Here is a 15,676-nt window from a genome sequence, read left to right as displayed (position 1 = left end):
TTGAGCTCACCTTGTAGCCCAGGTTGATCTCAAACTTGCAGTGATCATCCTGCCTCAGCCTCCCGAGTACTGGGATTATAGGTGTACACCTCCACACCTGGCTTTTATTTGGTTCTTATCCAATTTGGTTTGTGACCAGAATCATTGAAACAATCAAGTCTGTGAACCAGGGCACCACTGTATTGAATTTAATAAAGCATCTGTTTCTCTTGCATAATGAAAATGACAATAATGTCTACATATCAGATTAGTACTGTGTGATGTTTTGCGTATGTTAGGCACATAGTACCTTGTACATACTTGGTATCATTCTGTATGTCTATGTATATACATACCATATATGTATAAATGTAGCCTTATATTTATAGAATATATGCATACATATCTGAATACACGTTTCTATGTATTATTAATATATTTTATAAACATTTTTAATGTTTATTGTTTATCCATGATTTTGTCATGGTCATTGTTCTACTGTTAAACTTTATTTGAGATGGGGTCAGGTGATGTTTTTCTGGCTGGCCTGAATCTCCTGGGTTTTATAGACCCCAGATAGTTTGTACTAGAGGTACAGGTTACCATACGCAGCTAATTAACTCCCCCCTCACTGAGTGCTGGGAGTTGAACTTAAGGCTTTCACACTGAACTATATAGCAGCCTATTTTATTTTATCTTATTTTACTTTATGATGAGGGTCTCACTAAATTGCTGAGATCTTTGAAGATCAAAAGCAAAACCTGTTACTCAGTGAAATAAAACAGAAACATGAATGACAGATGAGGCCGGACCCAAGCCCTGGGGAAGCAGAAGAAGGGAATACTGTCCTGGGATTCATATGAGGGAGTTTCACAGTGGAAGGGACGCTGCAGTGTGGGTAGGGTTACTGGCAAAACCCAGAAGAGTGTGGGCTCTTCTGTAATACAGACTCTTCTCCATGTTAGTTTCAAATTTGGAATCTTCCTCAGTCTCCCAGAGTGTTGAGGTGATACGTATACACCACCACCAGTTGTTTAACTTTTTCTTTTTCTTTTTTTGTCTCTTTGAGGTAGGGTTTCATTATGCAGTTCAAGCTGGCCCTGAACTCACTTTGTAGCCAGGGCTGGCCTTGAACTTGCAGCAATCCTCCTGCTTCAGCCTCCTGAGTGCTAGGGTTACAGGTGTGCACCATCATGCCTGGCCATACTTAATTTTTTAAAGAGCTTTTTCTGGCTTTTGTTGTTAATAAATAACACATGATGCAGTTGCAATGTTCTATGAAGTTAAGATTATTTCTTTAGGTTAGATTCCTGGATGTGAAGTTATTGGCGAGTTTATTTAAAGTTAGAAATATGTGTGCGCATATATGTGTGCACCCGTTTGGATACCTGTCCAAAAAACTAATTTGAAATGCCATTTGCAGTGTCCCTAGGACCTGATCCCTCCACAGTATTGGAGTTCTCTCTCTCTCTTTTTTAAAAAAAAGATAATTGAATAAAACTGGCCCAAATTGAGAGAAAACACTGACGTTGATTTGGACTATCTTGATTTAAAGTGTGTAATTTCTAAGGCTGTGTTTTAATATGCCTAGCGGGCAATTGAAAAATCAGGGTTTATAGCAGTGTGGAGATACAGCAGTATTCATAAGAGAGGAGGGAATATTTGAAGGCTTATACTCTTAGAAGTTTAGGGAAGAGATGAATTAAAATATTTTAATCCTATTTTACAAAATACAAACATGAAGTTCAGGGCGCTGTGGGAAATCATAGTGTTTCTTTTCAGGCTTACTGCTGTTCTTCCCCATTTCTCACAAATGTAGCCGCTTGAATTTACTGTCTTTGAGTCTCCTCACAATACTCCCTTCTACAGAAGAGCCCATACTCTTCTGGGTTTTGCCAGTAACCCTACCCACACTGCAGCGTCCCTTCCACTCTGAAACTCCCTCATATGAATCCCAGTACAGTATTCCCTTCTTCTGCTTCCCCAGGGCTTGGGTCCGGCCTCATCTGTCATTCATGTTTCTGTTTTATTTCATTGAATAACAGGTTTTGCTTTTTGATCTCCTTCAAAGACTTTGACCTCCACTGTGTTCTGTCTAGGAAAGGGCTTTGTTCTGAGCTGTGATTAACTGGCATAAAGATGTCCTTTGAAGATCCCAAACATAGGCGTAACAAGAAGCAAACTGATACCACACCTGTCTAATTTCAGTGACAGTAAAATTGAGAGAGAAAGGCCATGGGAGTCTTGAGTTTTTAAAATTGTAGTTTTACTCTCATTTTTGGTATTAATTCCATTTGGCAAGAAAGCCTTACCTTTGCAAATACAGAAAGATACTGAAGTGCTGAGCATTGTAGGACCACTCTCTCTCCCTGATAGCCAGAATCTATACTTGTCAGTTTTTATCTTTTGTGTAAACTATACAGAGCACAGACATGTGCCTTGTGGCCTTTTTGTCAGTTACATGTGAGTTAAAATTCTATTTTTTCACTATGCCTTAAATGTTTAAAGTTACAAGAGTATCATGCCTGTGATAAAAATTCAAATAATACCAAGGTACACAAAATAAAACCTGGAAGCCCTCTTTTTATACTTTCAATATTACTAACATTTTTTGTCTGTGGTAAAGAGCTTGATTTTAAGTATTTCTTTCTTTCTTTTCTTTTCTTTCTTTCTTTCTTTCTTTCTTTCTTTCTTTCTCTTTCTTTTTCTTTCTCTCTCCCTCTCTACCCCCCGTCCTCCTCCTCCGCCTCTGGGCAGTAGATTGAAATCAGAGCCTTCACATTGAGCTATATTCCCAGTCTTAAAAATTTTTTTATTTTTATTTTTGATATTTTTAAAATTTTTGTCTTTGAGACAGGGTTTCGCTATGCAGTTCAGGCTAGCTTTGAACTCACTTTGTAGACCAGGCTGGCCTCTAACTTGCAATAATCCTCCTGCCTCAGCCTCCCAAGTGCTGGGATTACAGGCATGCACCACCAAACCCAGCTCCCAGTGTTTTTTAATGCTTTAAATTTTGAGACAGGGTCTCGCCAAGTTGCTGAGGCTGAGCTTAAATTTGAAATCCTTCTGCTTCAGCTTCTCAGAGTGCTGGAATTACAGGCATGCAACACCGTGTGTACTTCCATTCCTATTTCTGTATATTTTCATTTACTCGTCAATCTGATTTTTTTTTTTTTAGGCAGGGTCTTGTGATGTAGTCCAGACTAGCCTTGAAGTCACTGTGTAGACCAGGCTGACTTTGAACTTGCAGTGATCCTCCTGCCTCAGCCTCTCGAGTGCTGGGATTACAGGTGTGTGCCACCACGCCTAACCAATCAGAATTTTTAGAAACACAACTGGGATATAGTTGTGTTTGTATGTATAGTAACTTGTTTTTTATTTAACAATATGTATCAAAGAGGCGTGTTAGTACGTGTTGATTTTCCCTTTTAAGTGCTGTATACAAAATTCTAAATACATTTGTGGGCAAAATAGAAAAATCTAGGGCATATATAAGATACTTCATGTCATTAAGAGATAGCCCTACTGATGCTGAGACATATGAATGCCTGATAGTACAGACTCTTACCCTTGACTAGTTTGCATGGACACACTTTGTCTTATTTAACTCTTGAAATATAAATAAATATTTTATTCCAGTTGCTTGGCACATAATTACACTCAGTACTATTTGTAAAATGAATGAATAATCCAGACTTGAGGGAGAGTGTTCTATATTGAAGAACAGAGTTTTGGTAATATGAATATAAAGTCTACCTATGATGATTTCTGTAACATATCTCAGGTTGTCTGCTCTTAAGTTTTCATTTAAGTCCTATAGGAGGAGCTGTAGGACTTAATATGTTGGTTTTTTTGAGGTGTGCAAGGGGGTCTGGTGATGCTGAGATCAAACCCAGGCAAGTATTCTAACACTGAGCTACATCACTAGCCCTTAATATCTTTTTTCTGCTTTTGTTTACTCTTGGTTGCCTCATTCCCTGTGTATTGTCTTTAAAAACTTAGTTACAAATTGAATTCTTTTCTTTCTAGCATCCAGTTTTAGATGAACCAATAGCAGAAGCTGTCTGTATTATAGCTGATATGGATAAATGGACTGTCCAAGTGGCCAGCAGCCAGAGACGAGTAACAGATAATAAATTGGGAAAGGAAGTATTGGTGTCCAGTCTTGTTTCCAACCTGCTTCATTCCACTCTTCAGCTTTATAAGCATAACTTGTCTCCAAATTTTGTAAGTACATGTAAGGTTTAAATTATTTTGAGCATTCTGATAGGTGATCAGTGCCTGCTATATATGTGTATAGAATAATGCTGTTAGCTTCATCATTTTTCTTTGAAAGAACGTGTTGTGAACTGTGCATCTTTAGTCCCTACTGTGACAACATTTGGAGCTGAGATTTGGGGGAGGCACTGAAGATTAGATTAGGTCTTAAAGGTGGGCCCTGCATGATAGGACTTCGGCCTAATAAGGAACAGAGAGTGAGAACGGTTCTGTCTCCACCCTTTGAGGACACAACACGAATGGGCCTATCCACCTGGCAGGAAGAGAGCCTTAGAATCCCACAGTATTTGCACCTTGATCTTGAACTTCTAGCTTCCAGAACTCTGAGAAAATAAATCTCTGTTTTTGAAGCCATTGTGTCTTGGTATTATGGCCCACTGAGCTAAGACTGAAAGGAGCATGTACATATCTATATACTCTGTTTTCAGCACCCAGGATTTTTGACCATTTGTAATACGGTCCTGCAGCATTTCTAAACTTCATGTAGAATACCAGCGTGCTCTAAACCCTCACTATCCCGTCAAGAGTTTAGATGATCCGTTTTTTAATACTGATGTCTTCTAAATGACATCATTTCAACTTTGAGGGTTCTTTTCTCTTAGAATTATAAAATAGCATAGTTTTAAAACTCTGCAAGTCGACATAATAAAGTATATCTATGACAGGCCCATAGCTAACATCATACTGAATGGTGAAAGATTGAAAGCTTTCCCCCAAGATAAAGAACAAGACCACTTCTATTTAGCATAGTATTTGAAGTCCTGGTCAGGGGAATTAGGCTACGAAGAGAAACAAATGACTTCAAAATTGGACAGATAAAAGATTATCTGTTTGCAGATGATACGATCTTACATATAGAAAACATAGATTCCACAAAAGCTGCTAGAGCTAATATATAAATTAAGCCAATTTGTAAGATGTGAGACCTAGAAAAGTAAGTTGTATTCCTATATATAAGCAGTGCACAATCCCCCCACCAAATGTAAGGAAACATTTCCACTTACGATGACATAAAAAAGAGGGCCGGGGATATAGCTCAGTGGCACAGCGCCTGTCTGGCAACAGCAAGGTCTTGAGTTCAATTCCCAGTACAAAAAAAAAAAAAAAAAAGCATTAGCATAAAAAAGAATAAATTACTTAGAAAAGCAGGGTGTTGTGGTACACACCTGTAATCCCAGCACTCTGAGAGACTGAGGCAGAAGGATCACAAGTTGGATCCCAACCTGAGCAGTTTAATGACTCAGCAAGACCCTGTCTCAAAGAAAGAAGAGGGGAAGGATAAGGAAAAAAAGAAAAGGGGAGAGGGATGTTGCTCAGTGTAAAGTCCCTGGGTTCCATCTCTAGTGCTGCAAATAAAACAGAAAAACAGAGAATTAAACTAATTATATATAAATTTAGCCAGGGAGGTAAATGACTTATAAACTAAAAACTCCAAAACATTGCTAGAAGAAATTAAAGGAAAACATATGTGGAAGCACATACCATGTTCATGGATTGAAAGACAATATTGTTCAGATGAAATTACTATCCAGGGTGCAGACTGAATGCATTCTGTGTCAGTATCCCAATTACATTCTTTTTTCATAAACAGAATGATCCACCTTAAAATTCATACAGAAATCTGGGCTGGGGATATAGCTCAGCAGCATCGTGCCTGCCTGGCAAGCCCAAGGTCCTATTCCCAGTACCAAAAAAAAAATCACACAGAATTTCAAAGGAGCTCAGAAACCCAAATAGTCTTCAAAAGGAGACACAAAGCAGAGGGTCTCACATACCCAATTGCAATTTCCATCCCCGTTTAGGGCAACTTAGCAAGACCCTGTGTCAAGGTAAAAAATAAAAGAAAGGCCTGGGAATATAGCTCAGGGTGTGAGGACCCCAGGTTCAGTCCCCAGTACAGGTCAGGGTAAGGTGTGAAATAGAATAGAGAGCCACAAAAGAAACTCTCATATATAAGGTCAACTGACTTTATGTGGGGTACCAAGACCATTCAACAGAGAAAGGAGAGTAGTTTTTAACAAAAGATGTTAGGAAAACTACACATCCATGTGAAAATAATTGTGTATATAAAAATGAACTCAAAATGGGTCAAAGAACCAGACTTAAGGCTAATGTATAAAACTTTTGCAAGAAAGATAGTCTTTCTTTTGCAAGAAGGATAGAGGAAGGTAGTCTTCTTGACAGTTTTATTTTGTTTATTTATTTGTTTTTATTGTTTTATCTTTTTGAGACAGGGTCTTGCTATGTAGTTCAGGCCGGCCTTGAGCTCACTCTGTAGCCCAGGCTGGTCTTGAACTCACAACAATCCTCTTGCCTCAGCCTCCCGAGTACTGGGATTACAGGCATGTGCCACCACACCCAGCTTGACAATTTTAATGAAAATGATTTATTAAATATAACACCCAAAGCCTAGGTACCAAAAGCAAAAAACAGGTAAATTGGACTTCTTCAAAATTAAAAACTTGCCAGGTGTGGTGGCGCATGCCTGTAATCCCAGCACTTGGGAGGCTGAGGCAAAAGGATTGTTGCGAGTTTGAAACCAGCCTAGGCTGCAAAGTGAGTTCAAGACCAGCCTGAAGTGCAGTGAGACCCTGTCTCAAAAAGACCAATAAGTAAATAAATAAATAAAAATTTTTATTGTCAACAAAGTAAAAAAACAATACAGAGAATAGAGGAAAAGATTTGTAAATTGTATGTCTGGAAAGAGATTGATAATTAGAATACACTTGTGCTTGCAGATAATATTTTAATGAATGGTGGATTGACATATGTGTTTGGGTCTCTAGATTATACTGAAGCTGGAAAATTTCTATTGCCTAGTGCTGTAGCCATCTTAAAAATTCGTAGTACAGGGCTTTACTCACATTTATAGTAATATTGATACAAATAAAAGTTGCACTACCAATTAGATGAAAGTATAGCACATACAATATATATAGTTATACATGCTGCTGAGAATAAATGACTATGTTACTGACTTGTGTATTTATTGTACTTTTTATCATTTTTTTTTTTAGACAAGTCTTAGTGTGTAGTTCACAGTGGCCTTGAACTCACTGTGTAGCCCAGGTTGACCTTGAACTCATGGTGCTCCTCCTGAGTGCTGGTATTACAGGCGTGTGCCACCACACCTGGCCAGTATCATTATTTTAAAGCGTATTCCTTGATTTAAAAAGTTCAATGTAAAACAGTGCTATGCTGCTAGCAGCCTTATGTGTACTTACTCTTTGATATGGCATCCAAAGGCCATATCCAGTGTTTGACCTATATCAGTGATGATGAACCTTTTAGAGACCAGGTACCCAAACTGCAACCCAAAACCAACTTATTTATTACAGAGTGCCAACGTTATAGTTAATCCTGAATACTGAGGTTGTAGTTTAGATAAAACAACTGTTACCTGATGTTCAACTGCTGGGGCAACTTGGCTTGCGTGCTGGCATAGAGCTCTGCATGCCCGCTGTGGCTCACATGCCATAGGTTTGCCGCCACTGCCCTGTACTGTGCAAGTATGAAATCACTTAAGATTCTCATAGCACATGTTCCTGTTGTAAGTGATGCATAACTGCATGCGAAGAACTACAATCAATAGAATTTTAAAATGGGCAAAGCACTTGAATAGACTTTATACCAAAGAAAATACATTGTTGGCCAATAAGCACATCAAAATATATCCAACATCATTAATCATTGGAGAAATGCAAATAAAACCACAGTAAGATGCTATTTCATGCTCACTGTGATGAGTGGCTCTGGTAAAGATTATTCGTAGGATAACTGTAATTCAAAATAAATAGTTTTGAGTTTTATTTAACAGGTAGTTTTGTCTGCAGGGAGTGGACAAATGAGAACCCTTGTGCATTGCTGATAGGAATATGAAACAATGAGGGTAATGTGGGTGACAGTTTGGTATTTCCTCAAAAGGGTTAACATAGTCTATAGTACCAGATCATATTAGGAATTTTGCTTCTATATTTATAGTTAAGACTGAAACAGGGTGGGCCTAGTTGCACACACCTGTAATCCCAGCACTCAGCAGGCTGAGGCAGGAGGATCATGCAAGTTTGAGGCCAGCCTGAGCTACAGAGTGAGTTCAAGGACACCCTGGAATATATAGCAAGACCTTGTCTCAAAAAACAAAAGACTGGAACAGGTAATTATGTGCTAATGTTCATAGTAGAATTATTCACAATAGTCAAAAGTTAGAAATTCAATAACCTGTTTTTATTAGCAAATGAATGGGTAAATAAAATGTCGTATAATGCATAGAGTGCAATATACAGCCATAAAAATGAATAAAATACAGGGTACAACCTGGACTGACCTCAGAAATATCCTAAGTGCAATAAATCAGGCATAAAAACACAAATATTATATAATCTCATTTGTATAAGAAACAGTCAATTCATACAGAAAAAAAATAGAATAATGATGATTACTAGTGACTAGTGGATGGGGAAGAAAGGAATGAGTTATTGTTTAATGCGTTCAGAATTAGGTTTTGGATGAGAAAAATTTCTGCAAGTGGGTAATGATGAAGGTTACACAACATTGTGAATGCTATTGACGCCACAGAGTTTTAAAGTAATACGGTAAACTGCAGTATAATTTCATGTATGTATATATGTGCATATTTTGAAGTTACCATTTTATTGTTTCATTCTTAGACCATTTTCAGCCTAAGCAAGCATTATGGAAAAAACACACCATAAAACAATAAGTAAGCTAAGCACTCTATTCAGTTGTGTTTTAACAGTCATAAGATGAGTTTATATTAAGAGCTTTTAAGTGACTTTCATTGGAAAGGAATACTCTCTGGAAGAGTTTAGTGTTTTAACACCTGCAAACAGGATCAGTTCATGTGAAAAATCACCTATTTTAGTAAGATTGAGCAAATTAGTTGACCATAAACCAAACATACATGTTTTAATTATTTTATGTTTACTTTTTCATGATACTGGCTATGAACTACTACAACCTGTTTTTTACTCTCCACAGGAGAATACTGTATAGTCTTGCCTAATGTAAATACATTTGAGCAAATAAATAAATATTACATGTATCAAATTTGGAGTAGAAACATTTTTTAAAAGCTTTGGAAATGATCATTGGAGATAATTGCACAACATTTTGAATGTACTTAATGCCACTGAACTGTTCAATTTCAGATGGTTAAAGTGTTCTGGATTTAGTGGTACATGCCTGTAATCTCAGTCTGGGAGGCAGAGGCGGGACGATGAAAAATTCAACCCCAGTTTAAAGACATAGCAAGACATTGTCTCAAAATAAAAATAAAAAAGGGGCTGGGGGGAAATGCAAAAGCCCTTTAAGAAAAAGTAAAGAAAGGTTAAAATGGTAAATTTTAATGTATATTTTACTATAGTTTTTAAAAAGTAGAAGCTGATCTTTGATATGAGCCAGAAACAAATTGACATTCTTACTTTATCTAAAACCACATATTTAATGTGCTCCAAATTTTAGTTCATGTTGGAATAACTAAATATATTGTCAAAAACACAATCCTTTAAAATTTGGCACCACTATGAAAATTGAAACCCATTTTTTGATCTTGGTTCTTTCCTAACTGCAGTGTGTAATGCACCTTGAAGATCGGTTACAGGAGCTGTACTTCAAGAGCAAAATGCTGTCTGAGTATCTGAGGGGCCAGATGCGTGTTCATGTCAAGGAGCTGGGAGTGGTTCTTGGGTATGTTCATGGTTTCTTTTTTTGGCTTTGCTTTCCCATCATTCTATCTCTAGGAAAAGTGTGTTCCTTAGAATTGCCCTTTCTCCTTTTTAAGTATCTTTTCCCAATAAAAGCTAGGCACTCAAAATTTTGGTTACTCTGTACCATACAAAGGCACATTTCTTACTGTTATTCAGTGGTCTGAAAGGCATCTCTTGTGCCATTGCATATAGTATGCAATGAGTTAGTCTGGATGAATTAAAAATCTACATTTTTATCTTTCAAAAAGTAAAAAAAATACTCATTCATTATTTATTAAATGTGTCGTAAACTCATTATTCCAAGTATCTGCCTTGCCTTTCAGATGAGCTGACTGAAGTAACAGCACTCTCTGTGTGGTAGTACTTTATCTGCATCTTACTAATACTCCTCAGCATTAATTGTATATTATATCTGTGTCTACTCTGCTATTATTTTTTGTTTTTGTTTTTTGACACAGGGTTTCATTATGTAGTCCAGGCTGGCCTCCCAACTTGCAGCAATCCTTGTGCCCCAGCTTCCTGAGTGCTAGGATTGCAGATATGTACTATCACACCCAGCTTCTTTTGGAAGAAAACAGTTATTCAAAACACTAGCCAGAAGTAGAACAGGAAGTTGATGGAGGGCAAAGTATAACCCTATTTCATGTAATCAATGATCACTTTTCCTATTCCCTGACTGTTTTGTGCATGTATGAGCCATGTCTTGAAATACTAATTGGAAGAATTAAAATAGAATTTTTATGTCGCTCAGCTCTTTTTTTTGTATGTGACGCTGGGTGTTAAACCCATGGTCTTGCACATGATAAGTGCTCTACTGAGCTATATCCTGAGATGTTTTTTCCTTTCTTAAATTTTTATTTTGAGACAAAGTCTTGCTAAGTTGCCAAGCCTGACCTTGAACTTCCCGTCTTCCTGCCTCAGCCTCCTGAGTAACTGGGATATATAGGTGTACCACCACGCCTAGCCCATTATATATTTTGAGTTTCCATTTCTTCTAAAAATAATGCTAGAATGAATAGAATCTATGATCTTTGTAGGATAAATTCCTGGAAGTACAATTTTTAGTGAAAGGGCATGCATGTTAAATTTTAAATAGATGTTGATAAGTATTTTAATAGTTGATTCTGAATGCCATCTCTTCCATCACCAATATATAAATTCCCACAAGCTACTATTACCAGTCTTTTAAAATCTTTGAAAGCTTCTAGCTAAAAAGTAACATTTGATTTTATTCAGATTATTCTAACTAGGACTTAGTCTAAGAAACTTTTGCTGTGTTCATTGGCCATTTTTTTCCATAAATTATTTGTGGTAGGATGTCATACTGTAGAAACATTTTTAGCCAAAGCAATCTGCATATACACTATCATTTTATTATTAAACTAGATGGTACAATCATATGTTGGTACTTAACTGCTTTGAAACTCATTGAATTTTGTACTTGACACATTTTAATGCAAATATTTTGTCCTGGTACTTATAGTTTGTTGGCTACTTAATGTACAAACTTGAACTTGCCAGTGTTATTTCATGACTTGCTACCCTTTCCAATCAAAACAGTTTATTTGGTACTCGACCTGACTCCTAGAGCCAATTAACCAGTACCAAGGTACTACTGTAATATAGCACCTTTTGCCTTGCCTAACATATGGTCCATCAACAAGTGAATGAGATACTTTCCTGCATTCATGATTTTTGTTACTCTTGAGTTTAAAGGAGGCATTCCTTTCTTTTAAGTCTGTGGTTTTGGGTTCTACTTTCTGAAAAATTTCTGACCTTTGTTATCTTCAACTCCTACCTTTTGGCCAGGCTGACACCTTAGCTACTGGCTATAGTGACAGTATAGGTGGTAGTCACTGCTTGTAGAATTAATCTGAGTACGAAAGCTGAACTAAGTTTTCTTTGTTTCAGGATTGAATCCAGTGATCTTCCCCTTCTGGCTGCTGTAGCAAGCACTCACTCTCCATATGTTGCTCAGATACTCCTGTAACACATCTAAAGGTTAATTTTGGTGGCAAGATAAATAGAAATGAAGACGGTGCAATATGCATTTATGGAGATGTTTTTCCCCTGTTAGACTTCCATCTGAATGAATCCACCTCCTGGGTATCCTGTATCACATTGCGTATTCTGTGTATGTTGATGGCTTTTCTTTTTAACTGGACTCCTGGGTGGTGGTCGACTTTTAACCATGTGAAACTAAAGCAGAATAAGCAACTTGGGGTGAGGGCATTTGAAAAAGCCAAAGTATAAAATTCTACAAAGAATAAAACTACAGAAATTTCTACAAAATGAATAATAGTAAGGCATTTCATATAATGTCACAACTCATAAATACCAAGAGATGTCTCATGATTAAATGGCTCAGAAGTAGTCATTTCATTAAATTTTTAATTCTTTATTTCTAAGTTACAGATACCTGTAAAACTTTATTATCTTGTTTTGCAATTCAAAACAGCTAATTGCTGGTTATTTCTCAGAAGTATTTTGAACAGTCCATTAATTACAACAAACTGAGAATCGTGAGTGACAATGTGTGTTATGTTACCACCCAAGTGTACATATGTATCTATTTTTTTAAAAGCAGAAGTAGAAATATAAGACTGGGAAACTTGCCTTTTTAAAAAACATTTTCAACTGGTATTAATTGTACACAATATTGAACTCTATTACTTTCTGGTGAGTCTTCTGTTTCACACATCCTAAAATACACACAAAGCCAATCTTTTTTTAAGGCTGAGGAATGTAGACTCCAAAAATAAGAATACTACTTTATACTGTTTGTTTTGTAAGTGTGAACTAATTCTTATAAATGTTAATATTTACATATTCAATAAATGAGTTTAATAAATGAAACTTAGGGTTAAAAGTTGCACCAAAGCATTGGCAAAAATAATATTTTCTTTAAAAGTGCTCAGGTAGCCAAGGCCCTTGTTTTCCATATCAGCCCTTCTGGAACCCACAGGAGCAAAACATTTGTTTATTGCTTAATAATATTCAGTTTACACTAATAGAACTCATAACTCTTAAAATTGTTCTCCTTTCTATAAGAGCTCTTCCCTTCCAGAAGCTGATTTTTTTCAGACTTTTCAATTGTTATTGTCTTTGTATATAGTGTAGAATGTTGCTTGTAAGAAAGGCTAATAAGGAACCAAACTCCTGTAAGTAATGTAAATAAAAAGATGGGTAGATAAAGTTTTCAATATGCTCTACTACCTCAGTTTACTTGAAATACTGCATTATAGTTTTTCCTTTGATTATCTGGCCTAAGATACATGTAATGCTAGAAGATTCCTGCTTTCATTTATTTTCATCATATTTGATTAGCTTAAAAAAACCACTTAGTCACTATAAATATTTACTAAATAACTCATCCACTCTTGTTATTTAATTTTTCGTTAATTGATGGATGATTTCTCTGTTTTGTTTAGTCTTTGACTTTGAATTTAGAGCTTTGGGTCATATTTTGCTTTGCTCTTTGTGTTTATTCAAATCAAATAGAAAGAGAAAAGAGGTTTCCCTGGAATGTAAATCTGAAATGAGTGTACTGGATATTTACTTGGCCCATATCCTCTTAGCTGGTTGTAGTTAGTGCCTGAGTCTCCCATGGATGACTTGCTGCCAAAGAGTGTTTATGGGCAGATTTTCTTAATTTAATTTTCTTATTCCATTCATGAACGAAATTTTCTGTTGTCTTTTTTGGAATTCAACAAATTTATCTCTTTGGCAGAATTCAGAATCTAGAAAAGTTCCTGTATGGGCCATTGTATATTATTTTTGGATTGTGGCTCAGAATAATATGTAACAGGTAGATAATAACTGTGTTTGGGTGTTTTCTTAATCATCAGACTATTCTCAGTCCTATTTGAAATAGCTAATAAATTACTCTTTAATAATTCTAAATGTTCAATACGTGAATGGTTCATGCTACTGTTATTCTTAAAACTAATCTTTGCTGAGATGGAAAAGACATATAGTTTCTTAAAGAATCATTAATCCTTATAGGATTCCTGAGTTTTATAATTCTTACTCTTTCTATAATTTCTCTTACCTTCATCATAATCACTCTTTTGTTACACAAAGCCCAAGGAATGAGCTGCTACTACTCCATTAAAGTATGGTCATTATGATGAATATGAAAAGTTTTGGTCTGTTCACAATAATTTTTTCAAATTCTTATGGTACAAGTATCACATGTCAAAACACCTGTTGCAACAGGAAATGAAAAAGGGATCTCTTATATTATAGAATTAAAACTAATTTCTCCATGCATATGTACTAATGGTTTTTTTCCTGGCATTTATTAATGTCTTAATTTTATTAAGTTTGGCAATATTAAGTGCAATAAACCTACTAGCACAGATTTCATTTTGTTGCAGTTGGCATACACTGAGGATGATTACTTTGAAAAAAATCAGATTTTACATAATGCCTACTTCTAGTAGATATAAGAATATTTGCTTTCTCTAAGTTATTTAGATGGTGGATATATAAAATGTACATATTTGTTCTTTGTTCTGAATACATTTCTCAAATGTACACCTGTACTATAATAACCTCCCAGTTCTAGGGGAAATTTGTGCAATAAACACACGTCAATTTGATACATGACCTTGGTTTTTCTTTCATATGTTAATAAGACCACCGGATTCTAGTCCCAAGTTGGCATTTCGGGCATGAGACCTGTCCATACAGGCAGAATTTGCTTGCTAGGGTTGTGAGAATTGAGTAAAATAATGACTGTCAAGAATTTAATTTAGGCTGAGGCAGGAAGATCAAGGAGAGTTCAAGGCCAGACTGCACTACATAGTGAGATGGTGTCTCAACAAAACAAAAATGAACCAACCAACAAAAGAATTTAGCTTACTGCTAGCAAACCCCAAGTGCTTAATAACTTTTTGGCTGCTACTGTTATTAGGTAATCTGTCCATCCTTTTCCCAGTGGCTCTCACATATCATGGGAGAATTTGTAACATATATTCTTATGAATAAAAACATAAAAATAATACTAGTCATTGCTATTTTTATCTTTTTTCTCTTCTGAAAACAACCTCAGAAATGTTGCAAAATTTCTCAAGGTTTACATGTGTACGCAGCTCTTCAACTAATGATTCCTTTCCAGATATTTGACAATTTCTCCTTTAAAACAGTGCACTTACTCTTTTTAGTTAAATGTAAAAATGTTAACTTGTAATATATGAAAACAGGTACTCCAAGAAGCTTCTGGTCTAGACCTACCTTCAGGAGTAACTGCCCAACTAAGCCTGGGGAAAGCAGCTTCCCAGGAAGCCCACTGGAGGCTGAGTTACTGCTACCTAGCAGACACTAAGGATGAATGGAAGAGCTGACTCTAGCATAAGAGGACACACTGGCTCAGTCATGTGCAAATCAACCAGCAAACCAGGATCAGAACCTAAACCAGTCAACAATTTTCTGTTTAATTATAAAGACTACAGTCATTTGTATTAGGTACAATGTTTTTAATGGTTTTAAGTAGCTTGTCTAGATTTTAATTGCTTGGGTTCAGTTTGCATTTTTAAAGGAATTTTCAATTTAGCAATGAAACCATTTCAAAACAGGTTAGTAGGACACTTAGAATAATTAATAACTGCATATTGTTGTCTTCATAGTTATTGAGAGTACAAGATACAGGCACAATACTTTGTTCAAACAACATGAGAAACTAAGGTACA

At 36.1% G+C, this 15,676-nt stretch overlaps 1 protein-coding gene across 2 annotated transcripts in view; it reads left to right on the top strand.

The window, feature by feature from the left end:
- Fnip1 (folliculin interacting protein 1) overlaps positions 1 to 14,989 on the top strand; it is a 120,966-nt gene extending 105,977 nt beyond the window's left edge. For both annotated transcript variants that reach the window (XM_005376082.2, XM_005376081.2), the window contains 3 exons: positions 4,009 to 4,206; positions 9,848 to 9,963; positions 11,895 to 14,989. In XM_005376082.2, coding sequence (XP_005376139.1) covers positions 4,009 to 4,206; positions 9,848 to 9,963; positions 11,895 to 11,973 — 393 coding nt within the window. In that variant the 3' untranslated portion in view covers positions 11,974 to 14,989. The remainder of the gene's footprint in view (positions 1 to 4,008; positions 4,207 to 9,847; positions 9,964 to 11,894) is intronic.
- The last annotated feature ends 687 nt before the right edge of the window (positions 14,990 to 15,676 follow it).

This window comes from Chinchilla lanigera, unplaced genomic scaffold, assembly GCF_000276665.1.
Source record: "Chinchilla lanigera isolate Chin_1 unplaced genomic scaffold, ChiLan1.0 scaffold00007, whole genome shotgun sequence".
NCBI lineage: Eukaryota > Metazoa > Chordata > Mammalia > Rodentia > Chinchillidae > Chinchilla > Chinchilla lanigera.
Note: the sequence above shows the minus strand (reverse complement) of the source record. Positions and strands in the feature narration are given on the sequence as shown.